The 23,450-nt window shown below is 49.3% G+C and overlaps 1 protein-coding gene across 1 annotated transcript in view; it reads left to right on the forward strand.

Annotated features, from left to right (window-relative positions):
• The first annotated feature begins 9,082 nt into the window (after positions 1-9,082).
• LOC115381243 (anterior gradient protein 2 homolog) overlaps positions 9,083-23,450 on the forward strand; it is a 52,543-nt gene continuing 38,175 nt past the window's right edge. The window contains exons 1-5 of the mRNA XM_030082524.1: positions 9,083-9,191; positions 9,424-9,487; positions 9,566-9,618; positions 9,686-9,762; positions 9,911-9,974. Coding sequence (XP_029938384.1) covers positions 9,083-9,191; positions 9,424-9,487; positions 9,566-9,618; positions 9,686-9,762; positions 9,911-9,974 — 367 coding nt within the window. The remainder of the gene's footprint in view (positions 9,192-9,423; positions 9,488-9,565; positions 9,619-9,685; positions 9,763-9,910; positions 9,975-23,450) is intronic.

Raw genomic sequence — 23,450 nt, forward strand, 5'->3', positions numbered from 1 at the left:
ACAATGATACATTGATTTACATTGCTTGTATTTTTATCCCCGTCCCCCCTCCTCCCTCCTCCCCTTTTCCCAACCAGCCTCCCTCACACCCACCCTATGGGACATTAGAAGGCTGTAAATGATGACAAAATAATAAAAGTAAAACAAGTAATAATAATAATCATAATATTAATTTAAAAAAAAGGAGAGAAAGAAAAAAAAGAAAAAGAAAGGATTATGGCAGATTATTGACAGAACATTTGAGGGAAGAAGAAAAAGGGTGTGAAACCAGCCCCCCCCCCCACCCGGCTGTCCAGGCATTGGTACAATAACAATAACCTTTTCACATACAGATACAAAACCTAATACTACTAATTCCCTCCGTCACTGACATCCACAGAAACAGCTCTTCATACATAGAATGTATGTAAGTACATCACAATAGGAAACAATAAGATATTATGGCAATAGTAGTATGTAGCAAATTGCTTGTGAAACGCAGAGGTTGCGATAGTGCCTCAACAGCAGAGTTAATTCTAGGACACTACATTAGACCAACATGCAATATTTGAGCTTTGGCTCCATGAATCCGAGCTGCTGATAGTTCCAGTTGGTGCGATTTCTTTGGATGACCGGAGCCACTGCCCCACACTCTGAGGTTGTCTGGTTTTCCAGCGGCATGCAAGCATCTTTTTTTAGCAGCTGTGAGACCAGCTAGAAAATGACGGCGTTGATTAATGGTTCGATTCAGATTTGTTGTGTCGTTGAGTAAGAGAAGCCTCTGTGTGTGGGGTATATGGATTTCCATGATCTTTGATAAAACACTAGCAACATTTCTCCAAAGATCATAAACCTCTGGACATTGCCACACCATGTGGAGGAAAGTGCCAATGGTACTGTCCGTGCAGAAATCACAATAAGGGTTGTCTTTCAACTCATCATGTGTAATCTCCTGGGATATAAATAAGACCTGTGAATAATTTTTTAGTGAATCATTTGGTGGTTTGGGTTTCTGGATGACAGAGAAATATTAGACCAGATACTTGTCCAGTCCCACTCAGTTTGATCTTTTAGCTCTGATTTCCAGAGTTGCTGAATGGGCAGATGCTTGTATGATTCATCAATCAATCAATCAATCAATTTATTTTTGTTATAGCCCAGTATCACAGCAACACTTGCCTCAGAGGGCTTCGTTGCCGCAGAGGGCTTCGCTCATTAGTTATAGTTTAATATACGAGATATCGTAGATATCGTAGATCAGACACAACACCCATAGCGTTTTTCTCCACTTAAAATGGTGTGGAGGGGATGAGCAGCAATGAGACCATGCCTGGACAGCGCCCACCCCCCCCCCCCCCACCCCCCCCCCCCCCCCCCCCCCTCCTCCCCTTTCCCATCAAAAATTGTACCGGTAACCATTGGCACAACCAAATCCTCCACCCTCTCGTCACATTAATAATCCAAGGTGTGAGAACTAAGTCTTATAGTCTTGCTCACCATGCTTCACTGTCAAGGCCTCTAGGTGATAATAAGTAACTCAAAATAGCAGCAGATATATTTTGCTTCCAAATTCTACGCATGACTTTATGGCAGAGGACGTGAACCACATCCCACTAATCTATCTTATTTGGAGTAAATCTGACCAAATGATGATGCTAATGGATTCTTTTGGAAGCTGATGACACTGAGGGGAATCAAGGTCTGTGACCTTCACCCTATCAGAGCCTTTGAGAGCAGTCTGGAGGATCTCATGCTTTAAAAACCAACTGTGTTCATTATTCAGTGCAGAGTTAATCAGTCTCCTTCTTCTTCCCCTCATGATTTGGTCCAAATTATATCCACTTATAATGCACAACCACTTGAATTTGACATGCATGACCTGTCGCAAGGGTTTGAGTGTGAGTGTGTGCGCATCTCAGTAAAGATAAAGATTCATCCTGATCATAAATTCCTGTTAATATTTAATGTTGTTGAACTCTGACACTCCTTCTGAACCAGACCAGCCTCAGCCTGACAAACACACACACACACTGTAAAATGAATAATGTCCTCATCAGGACCTCCACAGTGACAGTACAGAGAAACACACACATCTGAAGGCTGTTCCTGATGTGTGTCTCCACTAGAACAACAGGTGTCCATAATGTAGGCTGGACAGACCACACACACCACACAGCCAGCAGCCACACAGTCAGATCCAGTCCAACACAGCGTTGTGAAAGCTTGTTGTAGCTGCAGGCGATTCTCACCTGATCAACTCTCTTCAATCTCTTCCAGACACTTTTGGAGAGAAGAAGCTGCTCTCGTCCCTCCTTCAGTCCTTCTGTCGTGCTCTCTGCTTGATGTGAGGACGCTGTCTCACCTTGACAAGTGGCGTCCAATGAGTCCAAAGTCCACGTGGTTCAGGTCTGACACGCCCTCAGAACGTCCAGTCCATCTGAACTAAGGCCAAGCAGCGTTATCTGTATGGCAGCACTCATTTTAAACATTTCTTGAAACTATCAATCGACTGAGACATTTTAATTTTACTGTCAAGATTGCTCATAGACTGATTCCTTGGATTGTGCTACATCTTTCTTTTGTTGTTTCTTGACCCAGTAATGAAAAGACTTCGGTTCTGTAATTCATACTGACTTCTCTCTTTTTAAATCTGTTTTGCAAATTATCTGGTAATATTTTTTCTTGTTGAGCTTTATACATAGTTGTAAGGAGGTTGACTTCTACCAATTCCTAATGTTTAAAGGTTCAATTGTTTAGATATTGGATTTGTGTGATCCCAGCTGTATCCAACCTCCATTTACACTCGAACGAAACGGCTCGTTTCTATATAAGGAAAAGTGATTCAGGATAAGTTTTACAGGTACTTCCCCACAATAGGTCCAGATATGGAACAATGAGTTGTACAATAGACTCCTCAAACAGTCAATGATTGATGACTTCTTGCTGGGCCGGCAGTGTCCTCCTCATTTCTCTGAGACGGAAGAAAAACAACTTCTGTCTTTGGAGCATTGATTGGAATTCTGTGTTCAAGGTTGAAGGTCAGAGCTGAACAACATTAAAACATTAACAGGAACGGATAATTTATGATTATGAGGAGTTCTTCTCTGTATAATCCTCCACTCCTCTCTCTGCTCCCGATGCATGCTGGGAGTGAGTCACCAGAACTAAGAGTGTGTGAGAGCGTGGTGTGTGTGTGTGTCGTTGTGTTTGCTTGTTTTTTCCATTTATTTAAGTTGTTAATGTCACTTTCACTGTATTTTATTAATCACAGCACATTTATTTGTTTCATATCGTTTTGGGGTTTCTTGGTGGGTTTGGCAGTCCGTTTGGGGGTCTGGCTCTGCAGCCATGACCAACCTCAGGACAGCTCCCCCGCAAACACGGGGTCCGGGTTGTGGCCCCGCCCCCTGCAGCATGGAGGACGTGGCCCTGGCTGTGGGGGAGAAGGTGGGCTACGATCTAAAGTCTCCAATATGTTAATAACTTCTATCAGCTATGATTGCTTCTGAAACTGGGCAAAAAGGCAATTCTGGCGAATGGCGTTATTTGTTCTGCCCCGGCTACCAAGCTAACAGGTCCAGAGAGCCACAGGGGGATGAAGTGACAATCGCCGAGAATTTCGCATCAACCGGCAAGTAGGTGAAGGCGGACAACGTGATAAGCTGTCATACACCAACCTGCTCCATCAGATGGAAAGCGGACTTTGCAAGGGCCACAATTGAGGCCGTGATCAGAGCCAATAGTCCTGGACTCAAAATCAGAGACATGCTTGAACTTACAACAGATTTGACCCTCACTCAGCTCAAGACAATATTGAAAAGACATTACAGAGAAGATGATGTATCTGATTTATATCAAAAGCTGATAAACATCTCTCAGGATCCCAAAGAGTCCCCTCAAGACTTCCTCTTCAGGGCCATTGAACTGAGAGACAGGCTGCTGTGTGCTTCAAAGGGAAAAGAAGCTGACCACTTTGGAGCAGACCTGGTCAAAAAGAAGTTCTTGAGGTCAGTGGGAATCACCAGGTACCTCACGATATGATACTATCACGATATTTTGCCCACGATAATGATAATATCACGATACAGTGATTCTGCGATAATCGATATATTGCCAACAAAATGTCATCCACGATACACCACGATTTGTCACTGAAGATATTTAGAATTTATTGACCTGAAAACATTTTAAAATGAATTAAAATGCTGTCAATTTCACATGAAAAATACATGTGAAATGAGTGAAAACAGTAAAACAAAGTGCACAGTGGTTCTTCTTAGAAGGAGCTGCGAAAGCGCATATCAATGCATGTGAAAAACTGACATTATGGTCACTGTCAGTGCATTAGAACTTCACTCGGCTGGGTGGTCTATGAAAATCTGGCCACGCATTTCAACTTTATTTTGAAGCTTGAAAAAAAATTGCAGCGGGGTTTTGTAAAATAATCCATTTACAATGTGTTCATGTTTACATTTTCCGCAGTATAAGGTGCACCTAAAAGCCTCTAATTTTATAAAAAACTAACATTGCGCCTTATAATAATCCAGCGCACCTTTTTTGCAGAAAATACGGTCATAAAGACCACCCGGTTGTCAGACAGTGTTGTTTGACTACGGTTCCCATAATGCTTTGCCACCTGATCACATGAGCAAACAAGCTCCGCTGGCTTGTAGCTAAGCTAGCCGGTTCAAACAGAATGGCAAAAATGAAGCTTCAGGTACATTCTCAACCTCTAACCTGTCAGTCACCATAATCACACAATTGAATTTACGTGACTCATAGCACAAATTGACTGGGTTGTCTATATGTGCCTTACAATGGGGGCGCCCCTAAATATGAAAGAAGTTTTTAAAAACGCCATTCATGACAGCACGCCTCTAGTGCGGAAAATACAGTATTTAAATATCGATAGCTGGCGCTTGTCTATCGTTAGGCGAAATCTCGCAATATCTCGTAATATCGATATTTTGGCACTCCCCTAGTGGGAAGTGCTCATTTGAATGACAACCTCAAGTTTCAGCTTAAATCTCTTCTCAACAACCAAGATGTGACCGATGAAGCTTTAATTGAGAGACTGAATGAAAGCGGCCAATCTCGAAACAGAAGGCTGATCAAGTTAAGGAGGAACAGTAATAAAGCACCCAAGATCAATGAACTGCTGACGCCCGATGAACCACCCAGCAACCAAAAAAAATAAAACATCGCAGCCTCAACCAAGGCGAACGCAAAGACAGACCAGGAACATAAACACTTATGCAAAGCAGTGAAGGTAGCTGAACAGTATTTGGATGAGAAAGAGGAAAACAGGTGATCATCACACAATTGGGAGTGTTTTAGCGATATGCTGATGAATAAGCAAGGGAGAAAACTTATCAGACTCATTGGTCAGGTGTACTTTGATCATATTCAGTGACAGGACTGTGGGACACAGGTGCACAGGCCACTGTAATAAAGGACAAATGGAGAGAGAGAGAGAGAGAACACCGCAATGCTGTTCTGCCCGAATGTAGACCAAACATTGCCAGAAAGACTTCGTATTCAGGAGGTACTGTTTAAAGCAAAAACGGGTGTGACTCTACCGTAGTGCCAGTGTCTGTCATGAACACAAACAGGCCAAACATTAGGACCATGTTGTAGTTTTGGGACACACTCAGGGGGTCAAAGCCATTTATTCGGCTGCCCTCCAGCCCATCAAAACACAAACTGACAAAATGCTGAGTGATGCAGATGTTAGAGCTTCACTTAGAGGTATGTCCATGCAAAACCGAGTAGCTTCCATTATGACTAAAAGTAGTTCACAAAGTAGTTCCGTTTTTCATACTGTGACTTACCCTTTACCAAGTCCTGTTTCGACGCTCTGCGAATAACCCTTTTCCTGTTCTCCACATTCGCAGATGATCAACACCGTTCTGTTTAAATGTTTCACTTCGTCACGAAACTCTTTCTTGTTCTGCTGCTCGTTCTCCATCATCCTGCTCTTCACTACAACAAATGCCATATTTTTAAAGCCAATCATAAAGCCAATTATAATATGATACGTCATTATTAACCCAATCAGAATGTGCCATGACATCGTATACGTATTTGGTCCAATCAGAATGTGCCGCGTCATTGGCAGGTGCGGGCCTCCGGACACAACTGGTACCTACACCGGCCCAGTAGACCTGCAGACAGCCTGAAGTACAATATTAAAATGTTTTATATCTTTGGGTTTTCACTTTGCCAGTTTAAAAATGTTTGAATTGAGAGAGAGAGGGGTGAAAGTTTTGGTAAGACCAACATTACATTTTGCTGGGTATTTACAGATTTTTACATATGGCCTCTTTGCTTTTAAAGCTATCTTCCTTCACACAGACCTTCAAAAAAAACCTTTGTTCAGAGCAGAATGGATCAATACATGAAAAAGAGACTGAATTTACTTTACTTACTAATTAGACCGACACAAAAACACGAATAAAAAAATGACTGGAAACGGTGAGTAGAAACTTAGTAGAAAGACCAAAATACAAGAAGAAGGCCATTTGGTGGCCATCTTGGATTCCATCCCAAACAACCACTTCAGCATGAAAACCAAGACTTGAGTTCAGCACCCTAAAGTCAGACAATCTATGTCCATCAGAATATGGCGGGCCATACTTCACTTTCAGCTCAGCTGATTATTCCAAGATTGATGATAACAAGATGAATAAAACTGGTCATCTGGAGCCATTATGTGACCAATCAGTGTGGGAGGATTATGGCAGGAAAGCGCAAGTGGTGGTCATTTTGGACACCATCTTGAATTTAGTTGGTTTTCTTAATCTTAAAGTTGAGGAGTCGTATTAATGAAGCTGTTGAAAGAGCTGTGTTGTGGTCAGTCCTGCTTTTATCACCAGTAATGAGACTGTTTTCTTTTTTCCAAAACATATTTATTGGAAAGTCAGTTGGAATTGACAACTTGTACAATACATTTTTCTTATTCCCCGGATCGCATTTTCTTTCAAACAAACACACAACGCAAAAAAGGAAACAATGCAAACACACAAACCAGACCCAGCGACATGCAGCCATCCTGCCCTGCTCAACGGCACTGAGTCTGGCAGGACCTGCAAGTCCTGATTCTGATTCTGAAAGAGGAGAAGCCTGTGTATTTCTGTGTATATGATAGTTTAGCTTCGTAAATATTAATATTAGCATTGTATCTGAACATTTTGTAGTGTATTTTACCATGTTTTATTGCGTTTCGGCTACTTTTTTTCATTTTTTTCACTCTTTTTTTTTCCTCATTCAAATAGATTAGCTAGCCAGCTAGTTTTGTAAATAGTGTAAGTAAAATGCTAAGAAGATCCAGGAGGGAGAGAAAAGCCCCATTAAGATTTATGGAGGAGGAAATAACATCATCATGTCATTTTACCAGTTAGATTTATTATTTCTCCCATTCTTACACACTCGAATAAGTTATGTTGGTCTATATAAATGTCATCCAATGAATCAAAATCTTGTGTTAAAACACAAATAAATATGCAAAAAACAAAACAAAACAAAACAAAACAAAACTAGCCACCCTGTTATAATAATAGGTGTAAAAGGATTATACGAAAAACTCATTATATTGAATAATCCTAAATGAATAAATATAAACTTTTCATAATACAAAATATGACTAAACCAATCTTTAAAAATGCAATGAATACACTGTGGACAATTTAAGAAACATCAACATTATTTGAGAACAAGTATTTACTGATCTATTGCTTTGTAACGTTTCACAGCTGTGAAACAAAAACACACACTGCTCACTTTGGCGCGTGGTGAAATGCAGCAGAAAAAAGCAGAATACCTTGAACAGTTGTAGTAGTAGCAGATTAAAGTTAGTACAAGCAGTAATGTTCTCAAACAGCATTATTTCGCCGTTGGTTTGTCATGAATTGTCCACGATCATGACCTAACTGTCCACTAGATGGTGCCAGAGTACACCCTGGATATGTGTTTGTGACTGTACTCAGTATTATGGACGCCTCACCCCGCCCCTCCCCCCATAACAGGGAAGGGGCTTGAAGCTGGAGGGCGAAAAAGTCATTTTATACAGTGAGTTAACATTTGCTGAAATATGGCCACTATAGATAATGCATGAGTAGGCCGACACATGAAAATATACCAGGTTTTTGATTTCACAAGCCTCAGCTTTATAGTCATACTCAGTTTATTACTCGTGTGTAACATTTATTGCTTAAAACCTTTTTAAGCCTGTGTGGAACATACAAAGCCACAACAATAACAGCAGCTAATAACAGTAGTAATGAATGAGGGGGGGGGGGGGGGGGGGGGGGGGGGTGAAGGGGGGCAGCATGCTGTAGAGTTCTCTTTAGGGAGGCTCGCTGTCCCACACTTTGAAAACCACTGCTCCAACATATCTGGAAATCTGGAAAACATTTTCTAACTTAAGTAACCTATCATCAACAATTCCAGATTTGAAATCTTGGATTGTACAGGGTGTATGTTTTCTCCGTTTATGAGTATGGAACGCTCCATAAATATAAAGGAGGAGGAGGAGGAGGAGGAGGAGGAAGAGGAGGAGCAGGAGGGGGAGGGGCGCTCCACCTGCCAGGTGCTTTAAAGCAGAGGCGGAGCAGCAGGAGACGCAGCAGGACTCCCGTCCTCTCCCGTCCTCTCCCGTCCTCCACGTCTGAGCAGCAGGTAAGCAGAGAAGACCTCGTGCTGTTGTTGTGCTTCTGGAAGGGCTCATTTTTAGGAATCTGTGGCCTCAGTTTTCATTATTTCATTATCAGACAAACTGCAAGAAAGCACCAAGAATGAAGTTTCTGTAGAAGTCTGCAGGAGTCAGTGGCAGGAGTTGGTTTCTCTGAGGTTCTCTGAGGTCTTTTATTACATGATATGAAACCAAGAACTTTGACTGCAGCTGAATGTGGATGTTCTGACACCCGAGAGTTCAGGAAGGCTGGTCCTCAACAGGACCTGCTGCTGTGGAACCGCTGGATTCAGGGTTTCAGTCTCAGTGTTCTGCTGTGTCTCCAGCGTCTTCACCATGCTGTTGTTTCCAGAACTCTGACCCTGCTGGTCCAGATATTCCCTCAGGTCTGTTCTTGTTCCAGGAAGCTGAAAGATGACCAGAGCAGCCGCATCCCTGGTCCTGGTCCTGGTGGCCCTGTCCTCCACCTTTACTAAATATGTCCCCAAATCTGGCCAGAGGATCCCTCAGTCGCTGTCTCGAGGTTTGTGGTGACGGAGTTGTAATGGGAGCATTGGGGTCGGACCCATACGATGGTGAAAACTTGGTGCGACACTTTAAGAGGACGGATACATGTAAATGTATGGGCCGAGCAGCGGTGTTATTAAAGAGCCTGTAAAGAGCATACATGTCTATTACAGCACCTAGGCATAACAGTACAGGAGCAGCTTCAGTAGTGTCCTGGTTTGAACCCCAGCTGCTCCTGTGTCTTGCAGGTTGGGGCGACCAGCTGAACTGGGCTCAGACGTACGAGGAGGCTCTGTTCTTGTCTCGGTCCAGGTGAGGAAACACCTTGGTTCTAAGGGGAACGCTTCCATGCGGGGTGGGTGTGAAACAACTGTCTGATCTGTGTTCCAGGAACAAGCCTCTGATGGTCCTGTTCCTCCTGGAGGACTGTCCTCACAGCCAGGGTGAGCCGGTCCAGCTGTCTCCCGTCCCCCCCGCTCTACTTCACCTAACGCTCCGTCTGTCCTGCAGCGCTGAAGCAGGCCTTCGCCAACGACGATGAGATCCAGAGAACCCTGGACGAGGACTTTGTGGTCCTCAATCTGATGGTAGGCTGCAGGGCTGGTGGGGGGGAGCTCTGACACGGCAATGAAGCAGCCTTCATTGGGCGTGTGTGAGTGTGTGTGTGTGTGTGTGTGTGTGTGTGTGTGTGTGTGTGTGTGTGTGTGGGTGTGTGTTTGCTCTCCTCCCCTGCAGCAGGAAACCGGAGATCAACACCTGTCCCCTGATGGACAGTACGTCCCCAGGATCGTCTTTGTGGGTAAGACCTGGTGTCTGTGGAGTCAGGGGACAGAGGCAACTGGATCCGACCTGTCTAAACCAGATCAGCAGCTGGGTGCAGTCTGGAACAGGCGTCTCTCAGCAGCGTGTTCCAGCTCTCTCCCTGCTTCAACACACCTGAATCTGATGGTTTTGTCCTCACCAAGAACCGAGCAGAACCCACAGTGGAGCAGATCACTGCATCCAGAGCCACAATCCTTCAGGTGTGTGATGCAAGCCTGACATTTGGTGCCTATACTCTTCAAGCTCTGTTCTTTTCAAAAATAACCCTGGACATGTCAAATTCCAAGAAGTCTGCTCAAACATGCTGTCCTGAGTCTGTACCAGTGAGGTGGCATCTGGAGATGAAGAAGTAAAACCAAGAATTTCTTTTTGAACCAAGTTCAGTTCTCTGTAATTCAAAGGAGTGCTGGACAGGGCTGTAGAATTATTCCCGCAATGTTAAAATAACTTCACCAATAATTATGAAGGTGTAGACAAAAGACAAACAACTCAGATGACACTGAGTCACATTTGTCCTCAATCTCTGGAGCCATCAGCCAACGCTTCCACTAACCCTAATGTGAGTACATCTTCCTGGAACCGATGGGGGCAGGGAGGGAACAGCACTGAATGTCTGACCTGGAAAAACCTAAACAGATGCTTTGTGGACCAATCATATTGTGATTTCATTTCCTGAACTGAAGCCAGATCTTGAGAGTGTTGAGAACAACAGGACTTCTGACGAAGGCTGAGGCCTCGACTGGAAGAGAAGAGTACATAAAAGCAAGTGTCACATCCCCCTCAAAGGTGTTAAAAATGGTCAAGCCAGGAGCTTGGGAAAAGCAACAACTTATGCGCAGGTGTTGGGGACGCACTGATGGACAGACCCAGTTAAGGCATGACCCGGAGTCATGTTGTCTGCGAATACTGTCCCCCGTCATGAAGGAGACATGACCCCCGCCGTGGTGAAGACGCAGCAGACTTTGAAGCTCTCCAGAACAAAGAGAGAAACTTCTTCCTCTCAGCAGGAGGCCACCGCCATCTTGTCCCCCAGAACCTGGAATGGCTGCCCATCTCCTCCACCATGTGCTCAGAACAAAGAAACCCTCATGTAATGGCCGCTTATCTGTCCTCACAGAACAATAAAGCCAGATAAGGGTGCAATACCACTGCCAACCTCACGAGGGCGCTCGTGGGGCTCCTCCACAGAGCAGAGGAGGGAGGACTCAGATCGCCTTCTGATTGGCTGAGCGACCGCCACTCAAAAGTTGAGATCCTGCCCTCCATCTTCAGTTCTCTCAAGGAATTTTATCCAGGAAGGACGCACAGCCGTCCCTCCAACGGATTATACCAGGTACCGAACGGACCCGCTGGCCGGGACTTTTGGGACCAGTTTTTCTTCACCGGTGAACCCCTTTTCCCAGCGGAGCAGAACGGCAGGGACTCCCCTGGAGCAGACCGAAGACACCAGCTGGACCCCACCGCTACAGCTCTGCTCTCCTCCATTCTCCCCCTCCTGCAGCCGACCAAAACCCAACTGAGGACCCGGACAGAGGAACCGGGACCTCTTCCTCCACGTGGACTCCCCCAGAAGAGCCCGAGGTTCTGTTGGACGCAACAGAACCCGATCGAGATCAGAGCGACGGCTTTGATCTCCCCACCGAACTCACCTCATCAACGGACAGGACACGCACTGCGGCTGAGAGTCGCTGCTTAAAATCCCTCATCACACAGAGGTTCGTACCTGGGCAGACAGCTTAGATAGTGGTGATGATTCAATGCTTGTGTGTTTTTATTGTGAACCAGGACTGAAGCCGTTCATGATATATGTACTGTTATTTCCTTTCTTCATCTCTCTCTCGTTCTCCTTGTGCGCTCCCATGCGCACGTTCACGAGCACGCGCTTCCTCCTCACAGATCAGACCCGCAAGAGGCCGGCCAGCTGTGCATCTGTGCGTGTGAGATAGGAAGACAGGCTCATCTTTCCTCTTTACGTTTCCTCTTTACTAACCAGAGAGCAGTATTTGAACAGCGCGGTAGATCTCGAGTCGAGAGCACGCACGCGCGCCACACGCCCGCCCGCTCGCTCTCGTCTCGCTCTCTCTCACTCACTCACTCTCTCACTCTGCCCCTCCCCGCTACCCCTCCTGGGGTAGCCGGACAGGGACCGTCGCCCCGCTCTCACTCCGTTCGCGGAGCCCAGACCCGGGACTCGGAGAGACTCCCCCGCTCTCTCCCCCTCTCTCCCTCTCTCTCTTTCCTCTCTCCCTCTCTACGCGCATGCGGACACCCACGTGCGGACTCGTCAGCGATCCGGACATTCACGAACACCCGAGTGGGACCCGAGTCACGCCTACTTCGTGAGTGACTCAGGATCGACTCCTCCTGTCGCTTCGGGTGGCCGCTCCACACACACTCACACACACACCAACGCTCACACACCCCTCCTCTTCCTCCAGGAAGAGGGACCACACACACCCACGCTCCGAACGGGTTAACGCCCCTTCCTGTGCATCTCCGGATGCTCACACACACACACACACACACACACACACACACACACACACACACACACACACACACACACACACACACGACTTGCAAGTTTGAATGTTTTGTTTTGTTGATTATGTGTTAATTAGTAATAGACATTATTAATAAACGCTCATTAACTGAACTGAACGATTCATGCTTCTCTTTTTGGTGGTCTTGTGACAAATGCCCATGGTTGGACAGTCTATGCTCGATCTCACACCTTCTCTGATAATTTAACGGTCTTTATCCAAAGATTAACTACCAGCTTAAATTATCTTTCCATCTTTGAGACTGAAAATTGGTAATGAATGTTCCTCTGACGAGGTGATGCCCCGGAATTATCAATTAAATAACCTACAGGTTGATTTAATGCATAATTCACAACTTCCCTCAGCTCATTTTCTGTAATTTACCCATTTCCAGTAATTGGTAATTTGTGGCATTATTGATTAATTAACAACACCTTGTTAATCAATAAGTTAATGGTTAAATCACTCTGTGGTCTACTCCATTCCCAAATAACTGATTATTTAACATTATTAACGAATAAATAACCATTTATTCTGATTAATAATAATTGATGTTGGGTTAAATTACTTGGTGCTTAACTTTAAACAGTTTATTACGCCGTAATTGATTGTTATTGGTGATCCACTGTGAATGACCTGCAATTATTAATTGGTAAATCAAAATCTACCCAAATGAATAAGTAACTAAATTACTTAAAGTAATAAATTACTCTCAGTAATCAATACTTTAGTAATTTATTCCCAATTACCAATCGTAAACCCCAACATATTGGTGCCCCGTGTGAGGCTGTTTTAAACCAGACTTTGTCACAAGACTCCAAAACCTGAATTGTTCCTTTGTTGTTTTTCGTTGCTGTTAACTTTATTCTGGCAGAATTTGGTTTTTCAAAAAACGTGTTGCAACATTGCCGAACAAAGTCAGTTGTGGTTGTGAAGTGGTATAGAGAGTGGTTTTTCTTGTTAAATGTGCATCACATGCATTTTTAACTCTTCTTGGAAAGTAACAGTCAGTTATTGCTCACCAGGTTTTGTTAGACTCATCTTACTAACCTGGTTAGGCTGCAATAGAGCAATTAACATAACCTCATCGGTTTGTAAGTCACAGGTACGGCTCACCTGTGCACTTTAACATGTGTCGCACAAGCAAGCTCATCTGATATTGAGTGTAAGCCTCTATTATCATGGATAATCAGAGCATTCAGACATCAGGAGCAGCAGAGGCGTTGCAGATGCCTCTGGAGCCAGCCCTGCATGGCACAGCAGTGGCAGTGCTCACATGCCTCTCTGTGCCAGAGAGAAGACGCTTCAATGACTTCAGCATTGAAGAGTGCGACGCAGAAATCCGGAGACTGGCTGACAAGCTCACCCAGCCAAACGGCACCCAGCCAAGCGTCATTACAAGCACTTTAGACGAACTTACGTTGCTCTGCCAGCATTAAGCCGAGCTCCAAGCTCAGAAAGCCCAAGTGCATCTTTCTCAGCTGCAACGTCAACACGATCAGCTGACCTGTGACGTCACAAAGCCACAGGACCTGGCCCAGCTGGGTCAGAACCACCTTGTGGAGCTCCCAGAGTCACATAGCCCTCCTCCACCACCAGAAGAGAAATACACCGCAGGTTCAACAGAAACATCAGCTGAGGTCGCCGACCTCCCATCCGCTGATAGGACTGGGGACCCGGTCCAGCCACAGCTCAGCGCTCCTCAGGAGGGAGGAGCAGACCTGCGACGTGAACTTCAACCTGTCCGGTCAGATGGACAGCCCGACCCCAACCGGGGTCATCTTGAAGCAACCCGATCAGGGAGGCTTGACATCGTCTGCCAGCCGAGTATCAAAGCATGGATGCAGACCACATATTACCATGAGGTAAGTGATTCTGCTCCACATCACCATCATGCTTCCTCCCCTGCTTCTTACACTGAGGCCTCTCAGCTCCCACCTCCAGCCGGTCCCCTTCCATCTGGGTCCCGCCGCTTCGGCGTGCATCTTGGCGTTCCCGCCACTCCACTGCAGGCCCCCCGCGGTGCCAGCAGCTTTGGACCCCCGGCTACTGTGGAGTCCAACCACCCCAGTAGCCTCCACTTTCACCGGCCAAGAGATCCTCGGTTGTATCCGCACCGAGATCGGTCAGAGTTAGACCCAGCAGACTCTGACAGCTTCAACTCTCCCAGGGGGCGTGGTCCGAGCACCCGCCAGTCAGGATCCCTGGTGAGAGACATCGAACGCTTCGACCACAGCAGCTCGGAGGTTAGTATAGAGGACTACCTCCGAGAGGTCGAGCGGTTCCTCCTGGACTCTCCCTCCCCTTCCACTCATGAAAAGCTGAAGCTTTTCTGGAAGAAAAAGTCCAGAAGCATCCATGTGTGCATGGAATCACTTCCACCCTCCATCAGAGACCGACACCCTGACTTCCATCAGGCGCTCAGTGAAGTGTACCATGACCCCGCCTCCGTGATGCTTGGTCCCCGCGTGATCTCTCATGAGAAGTCTGAACCTCCATGGGAGGACCACAGACGCATGAGAGATAGCCGCACAGAACCAGAGCTGGAGAAAGATCATGCACCCTGGTCCATGTTTGTTAATAACCCACACGGCCGTGTGAGGTTCAATGTCGCTCTGTTTTCCAGGACTGCCGGACACACCATGACAGAACTCCGCAGACGTGCGCAGTTGGTGTGGGAGCAGCGTCAACGCCATACAGGCACGAAGCCTGTAGGTGGTGCCAGAGTTCATGGAATCCAGGTGACAGGCAGCACAAACCAGCGATCTGAGGGTCATGAGGTCCCTCCCCCGAAAGCGGTTGGCCTCGGGGGGTCTAATACACACCCACCGCCTCGACACCAGGGTGAACAACCAGGTCAAATGGGTGAGAAACCGGGTCCGCAGAACCCTCAACACAAAGGGGGGTCAGACCCAAACCACACATGGAGAGGTGAGTCTGTAAAGAACCAAGCGCTCCCCCTAGGGGACAACCCGAGAACAGAGGTGCAGCAGTGGGTGGAAACCTGCACTCAGACAGCTATACAGGGCCTGGACCTGACCTCCCTGAGGGGGGTGCAGGACCACCAGCCCCTCCTCGCCTGACTAGGCCGAGACTCCCTCCCCGCCGCTCACAGGGCTCCCCCTGTGGGTTGGGGAAGGGAGTTCTGTAAGTCAAAGAGGGGGGCCGAGACCACCGATCTCCAGCCCTCAGACTTACCGATCCTGACTTTCCTGAGCCGTTTTGAGCGCAGAGACCATCTCAAGCGCATTTACACCACCATAGTGGTAGAGGTGTCATCATTTCTGTCCTGCTTCATTCTGGGTCTGAAACAACTTTCATGTGTTCAGTGACTTTTGCAGTGGTCCAGAGAACCCTGCTCTCTCTTGGTAAACCATCTCATGCGGCAGCCTGCAGTGTTCGCATCACCAGCTACACTCAGGATTCTTCACCCACAACACCATCGGTCTGGGTGAACATCACATTCCAAGAGGCATCATTGGTGCATCCCACCGATGTCACCACACTGAACACAGAACCACGAGTCATTGGCCACGACCTCCTTGACCAACCAGCGCCGCTGATCGATCACCATCTTGGGCACCCGCGAGCCCAAATCAGCAATCCGACCCCATCTGGTCCAGAAACGGACCCGGCCGCTTCCAACAGCAGAGTCGCTGTCACCGAGTCCCGAGGTCCGGCACCGATGCTCATGCCGCTCCCAGAATCCAGCTTGCAGACACCGCTGACCACACCTCCTTTCGGTCACCAGCCACCACATGCTGAGACCGAAAACCGCTTTCAGGATCACCTGTCTCTCTTATGCTCCCTGAAATCCGTGAGCTCTCCTTTGTACAGCCCCCACATCGTGGGAGGAGTACATTTAAGTGGAACCTTGGTTCCCAAGACACTCTTGGTCCTCTGGTCCAAGAAATCCGCCGACGTGGGCCTGCTGAAGCTTTCGTGCCCGCACGATGCACCTCCCAAGCAGGTGCAACCCAGTCACCACCGACTCTTAGCAGGCTCCACCCAGACCTCCATTAAAGCCATCGGCGTATGCGTTCTGTCCGTGCACACCGGACAGAAAGAAACCATGCACCGTATGAGCATCATTCATGGTCTATGTCCCCCTGGTCCCACCAGGGTGCATCCTCTTCTCAGGCTTGGGACCCAACTGCACGCTGTGAACCAAGATCTGTGGTCGCTACCGAGCACTGACCCGCAGCCGCTGACGGCGGAGCCAGAGCAGCTAGCGTCCGGCCAAACCAGCCCACAGGCGCGTCATGTGGCCCACGACACAGAAGTCACAGCCCCGGCACGACCAGCAGGGGTCCCCATTCACCTGACACTCCTTCAGGGGCAGGAAATGCCTGACACACAGTCTCTCTTCCAACCGCTGCCCCACTTTTGTCACCTTCATCTAACGATCTGTAGCACACCTCTTCTTGAGCTGAACCGTCGTTCAGCCTACCTGCTGGTCCAGAATCCAACACGGGCTGTGATTCTAGTGACTGCACAGCAACCACCGAGGGTGCCAACCGACAGTTCATTCCACCATTTTGAGCCAGCGGTCCCAGTCATCGGTGACCAACCCTCGTCCTTAAACAGGGACGGCATGCTCAGTGACGCTTCTTTCACCGTACCGACCAGGGTGATCACAATTAGCCGACATAACGCTGTCGAGCAGGAGGCAGTTTGTGATGCAACCCCGGGTACGACAGGTGACATGATCGTGTACACCCTGGCAGTCCAGCCAGGAGACACAGGTACACCCGGTGAACCGGTTGAGCATGCACTCGGAAAGCCTTGCTCCGGTTCCCAACCAGCGATCGAGCAACAGCTTGCAGAAGCGGATGCTCTCGCAGCTAGGAACTGGAGAAACGTGCTCAGAGGTGTTTTCCGTGATCTTCAAGCGACCTTCGCCCGGGACTCGCATAACGGTGGGGTCACTGACCTCCACCCGGTGCCTGTTCCCACTGACCCCGGTCCGCCACCGTCCTCTGCACGGCAGTGCAGAGTTCGGTCAGCTGCCTACGAGTCAGCGAAGAGCATCCTTGACCGATCGCCGGAGAAGAACCTCAACCGAGAGTGCAGCTCGACCCACAACTCATCCACAATCTGGCCAGCGCTAAAACCCACGGGTAAATGGTGGCCCACCATGGCGGTGGACCCCGCTGACCAGTACAGACTCGACTTTTCCTTCGGCAACTGCCAGCACACCTGGAACCGGTGCCCATTCGGCTACTTGAACTCACCATCAGAGTCTACCATCTTTCCCCACAAAGCCCTGAGTGACGCCGCCGCCGGCAGCAGCCTCATCTATGTGGGTGACATCCTCATGAGGAGCCGCTGCTCTGAGGACCATTCAGCCGAAACCGAACGCGTCTTGAGCCAGCTCCTGGCTCACTTCTCGAACAGCCATATTGCCTCAGGAATGATGGCACTTCAAGGCTATGACATTGAGGTCGCGTACGCTCAGAACCAGAACATGGCCGCGGGCCGAAGCCTGGTTGAGCGTCAGCATGGTGACTGTGCAGAACAGTCTAACATCAAACCTCTCCTTGTCACGACTCAGACCCTCTCTTCCCCTCATCATCGCCATGATGAGGACGTCTGTCAGGGTCTTCCCTGAGTCTACGTCGACGGCTGCTCATTCCACCATGACAGCCAGCTTAGGGCCAGTGTGGGCATTGTTTGGGTCGGTCAGAACGGTGACCTGCCAAGTCATTTCCAGCTGAGCCCGAAGAGCAGTCAGTACGCTGAAGCCGCAGCGGTGCTCACAGCACTGCAGCAGGCAGCGAAACTGTCCACCACACAACTGGTGTTTTGTTCCACCCTGAACTATGCCCGCCATAGTTCCACCTCGCACCTCCCCACCGGGACGGCGAACGGCATGAAAAATGCCCGGAACAAAAACGTCAAACAGTCAAAACTGTTTCCGACATGCGACCAGCTTGTGACCGACAAAGGAATGACAGTGGACCCGGAGAAGGTCAAAGGTCATTCCCATGTCATGGACAAAGCTGAAGATGATGAGGCAGAACACCTAGCCAAGCTGGGAGTAGAACAGGGAACACGCTGGGAATTCCATCATGAGCGGCTCCCTGCTCCGCAGTCATGTGTGGTCCATGCCGCCACCCGCCGTCAGGCCAGGGAGACACCAGGGGGCGCCAACGCGCAGACCCTCCACCTGGGACGGAACCCGGGTGACGACGACCTGATCACGACGCAGGAGCGGGACCTCGTGCTCGGAACCCTTCGGCGGCGTGTGGAGAACACATCTACGGATGGAGTCCCACACGTTCCGCCAGACGGGCCAAGTGAACTACAGACCTTCACCCATGATCTGTCACACCTGACACGGGTGGGGGCCCTGTTAGTTCACACCAAAGGCCAGGGACGCGCCCAGCGGGCGGTCCCAACCGACCACCGAGGTGCCATGTTAGCTCACACGCATGACTGCCCGGTGGGCGGTCACCAGGGCTCCCGCGCAACCCTCCAAACTCTCCAGCAGGTGGCATACCGGCCCACAATGGCCCACAACATCAAGCTTTACGCCCATAGCCGCCTCATCCGATGTCAATTTCAACCCTCGCGACCACTGAACCGAGCTCCACTCCTAGGGAGGGGGGTTATCTTCCAGTGGTCTCATCCGCAAGTTGACTGGATCGGGCCCGGCCCCAGATCCTCCAGAGGTAAAAACTACCTCCTCACCGTCACTTGCTCCTCCACCAAGTGGTTTGAAGGCCTTCCAGCGCCCAATGACGCAACCATCACAACCGCGGCCCTGTTCCTGAACCACCGGTTCAGATGCCGGGGACTCCCTCCGTCTGTGAACCCAGACAGAGGCACACATTCCGCGTCACAGGTTATGACACCCCGATACGACATCTGGGGGGGGTGGAAGTAAGCTTCCACCTGTCATACCACACTCAGTCATCAGGTCAGGTTAAAAGAACCAATCCAACCATTACCAGCAGGCCCAGAGAGCATGCTGGGAGCAATGGTGAAGACCGGGACGTGGAACTCCCCCTGGTGCTGACGACCAACCGGTCCACACCGCACCACTCCACCGGAGTCACTCCCCTCGAAAGGATGACTGACACAGAAATGACATCTCCCTTGCATTTCCTGTACCACCCTGAAGGTATCAGTGTGGCCACCGCCCACACTGCATATCAAAATGCGGCCAATCTGCGTAACCACATCTGAACCACCTTCTCATGGGCCCAAGGAAACTTGGAGGCCGGCGTTCCAGGGGCGAAGGCCAACTTGGCTCGCGCGGCACCCCGCAGAGAGCACCAGGTGGCCAGCCAATTGTTTTACGTCAGACACGCCCAGCCAGCAGGAACCTCCAGAACGTTCCTCCCCGGGTGGTCAGGACCATTTGAGACCGTGGGGAAACTGTCGCCAGCGGCTGACTGGATCAGAATCCTGAAGCCCCGACAGCCCCAAGATACAAATGGGTCCACACAAACCAGATCAAACCCTTCAGACCATTCACTCCTTGGGTACCGGAGGTCAGTTCCCCGCCTGGCGAGGGGGGAGGACCTCAAACCCGGGTAGAGTAATGAGGTCACTAGCAGGGTCCAGTAGACTGGCATGTTCAACTAACATCATGCATGCCCGAGTCCTGCCCACGTCATCCACCTGACCTTGTGACTAATGATGAGGTTCGAGTAACCGTTCAGGGACCACAGTCGCTGTAAACTTACACTTTGCTTTAATAACACCTTGCATGCCTGAAAGACTGTGAAGTACCGTTAAGAACAACCTGCTTGAGTAGTCAGAAATCAGAAGCTCCCCCCCGTTAGCAGCCTCAGTATAGGTGAAACACCACTGTACTTAGCATACGAACCCCGGTTGAGCAGATTTCTAGCACTAACACCGCCACGGTTATACAACGTTCACAGGTGCCTCTGACAGAGTCTCGGCAGTGCCATTCCGTTCTCTGTTAGCCAACAGAGCCAAGAGTTGGGTTTTACCAAAAAAAAAAAAAAACTAATTAGCATAAAGCAGAAAGTGTAATGTCTAAGTCCGTACTGAATGTTGGGTTTGGGAGGGTGACACACGCATACACTTCGAAACACACCACCAACACTCACTCACCATCACGGCCATGGTCACCGCACCGCGTATACCATCCATATTTACAGACCAGACTGTAGCTCTGATTCTGATACCACCGTGCGTCATAAGGCAATGCGCATACCAACCGTGGGTTATTCCTACTCCCCCCGGGGAGCGGAAATAACCTACTAACCTTGGTCTAACAACCAGCTTCCTTTCTTGCTCTTTTCTTTGCTCTACACTTCCACTCTTCCATTTTGAACATGTGATCCAACTGTCTGAAATGAAGCGAGTATGTGTATGTAGCTAGTTAGAACAAGAACTGAGAGCCCTGCCCAGGTTCCCCTCTGCCTTACCGCCCAGGTGCTCACCTCTCAACCTTGAACTGTTTGAACCTTGAACTGTTTGAACTCCGGACTGTTTATGGACATTATGCTTCACAGGATCTGTGGATTATTCGTCCCGTACGTTGCTCCAAAGACTGTGAACCGAATCCCACTCTTCAGACCAAAGGGGGGATGTTGGGGACGCATTGATGGACAGATCCAGCTAAGGCATGACCCGGAGTCATGTTGTCTGCGAATACTGTCCCCCGTCATGAAGGAGACATGATCCCCGCCGTGGTGGAGACGCAGCAGACTTTGAAGCTCTCCAGAACAAAGAGAGAAACTTCTTCCTCTCAGCAGGAGGCCACTGCCATCGTGTCCCCCAGGACCTGAAATGGCTGCCCATCTCCTCCACCATGTGCTCAGAACAAAGAAACCCTCATGTAATGGCCGCTTATCTGTCCTCACAGAACAATAAAGCCAGATAAGGGTGCAATACCACTGCCAACCTCACGAGGGCGCTCGTGGGGCTCCTTCACAGAGCAGAGGAGGGAGGACTCAGATCGCCTTCTGATTGGCTGAGCGACCGCCACTCAAAAGTTGAGATCCTGCCCTCCATCTTCAGTTCTCTCAAGGAATTTTATCCAGGAAGGACGCACAGCCGTCTCTCCAATGGATTATACCCGGTACCGAACGGACCCGCTGGCCGGGACTTTTGGGACCAGCTTTTCTTCACCGGTGAACCCCTTTTCCCAGAGGAGCAGAATGGCAGGGACTCCCCTGGAGTAGACCGAAGACACCAGCTGGACCCCACCGCTACAGCTCTGCTCTCCTCCGTTCTCCTCCTCCTGCAGCCGACCAAGAACCAACTGAGGACCCGGACAGAGGAACCGGGACCTCTTCCTCCACGTGGACCTCTCCAAGAGCCCGAGGTTCTGTTGGACGCAACAGAACCCGATTGAGATCAGAGCGACGGCTTTGATCTCCCCACCGAACACCTCATCAGACACAGGACACACAGCGGCGGAGAGCCGCTCCTTAAAGTCCCATCACACAAGGTTTGAGACCTGGGCGGGTTCAGGCTTAGATAGTGGTGATGATTAATGCTTGTGTGTTTTTATTGTGAACCAGGACTGAATAGTCCAAAAAGGTTCATTGGTCTTCCAAGTTATAATCCAAAACAAAGGTTCATTTCAAAAGACCAGGGAGGTATTTTGTTATTTACCTAGCCTAGCCGGCATCTTGCGGGTCTGTTCTGTGAGGAGGAAGCGCATGCTCGTGAACGTGCGCACGGGAGCGCACAAGGAGAAAGAGAGAGAGATGAAGAAAGGAAACAACAGTACATATATCATGAACGACTTCAGTCCTGGTTCAAATCCAAAACAAAGGTTCATTTCAAAAGACCAGGGAGGTATTTTGTTATTTACCTGACAGTTTCGGCAGCTGTCAGCTGTCTTCTTCAGAGAGTCACGTGATGTTGTGGTGACGTATCTTGTCAGCTGATTTATACAGGTTTTGGCGCTATTCTCCCACTGGTGGAAGCGGGAGAACAGCGCCATCTGCAGTCCGACTTCTTGAGTACAGCATCCCAGGTGTGCGGAAACGTGCCCCCGAGACAGTGAACCGGGATGAGGGGGCCTTTTTGCTTTCACACACCTGGGATGCTGTACTCAAGAAGTCGGACTGCAGATGGCGCTGTTCTCCCGCTTCCACCAGTGGGAGAATAGCGCCAAAACCTGTATAAATCAGCTGACAAGATACGTCACCACAACATCACGTGACTCTCTGAAGAAGACAGCTGACAGCTGCCGAAACTGTCAGGTAAATAACAAAATACCTCCCTGGTCTTTTGAAATGAACCTTTGTTTTGGATTTGAACCAGGACTGAAGTCGTTCATGATATATGTACTGTTGTTTCCTTTCTTCATCTCTCTCTCTTTCTCCTCGTGCGCTCCCGTGCGCACGTTCACGAGCACGCGCTTCCTCCTCACAGAACAGACCCGCAAGATGCCGGCTAGCCGTGCATCTGTGCGTGTGAGATAGGAAGACAGGCTCATCTTTCTCTGCCTTTCCTCTTTACTAACCCGAGAGTAGTAAATTGAACCGCGCAGTAGACCTCGAGTCGAGAGCACGCACGCGCACCGCGCGCCTACCCGCTCGCTCCCCACTAGCTCTCGTCTGGCTCTCTCTCGCTCTCTCTCACTCCGCCCCTCCCCGCTACCCCTCCCGGGTTCGCCGGACAGGGACCGTCGCCCTGCTCTCACTCCGTTCGCGGAGCCCAGACCCGGGACTCGGAGAGACTCCCCGCTCTCTCCCCCTCTCTCCCTCTCTCTCTCTCCTCTCTCCCTCTCTACGCGCATGCGGACACCCACGTGCGGACTCGTCAGCGATCCGGACATTCACGAACACCCGAGCGTGACCCGAGTCACGCCTACTTCGTGAGTGACTCAGGATCGACTCCTCCTGTCGCTTCGGGTGGCACCTCCACGCACACATACACCCACGCTCACACACCCCTCCTTTTCCTCCAGGAAG

Source organism: Salarias fasciatus, chromosome 23, assembly GCF_902148845.1.
Source record: "Salarias fasciatus chromosome 23, fSalaFa1.1, whole genome shotgun sequence".
Taxonomy (NCBI): domain Eukaryota; kingdom Metazoa; phylum Chordata; class Actinopteri; order Blenniiformes; family Blenniidae; genus Salarias; species Salarias fasciatus.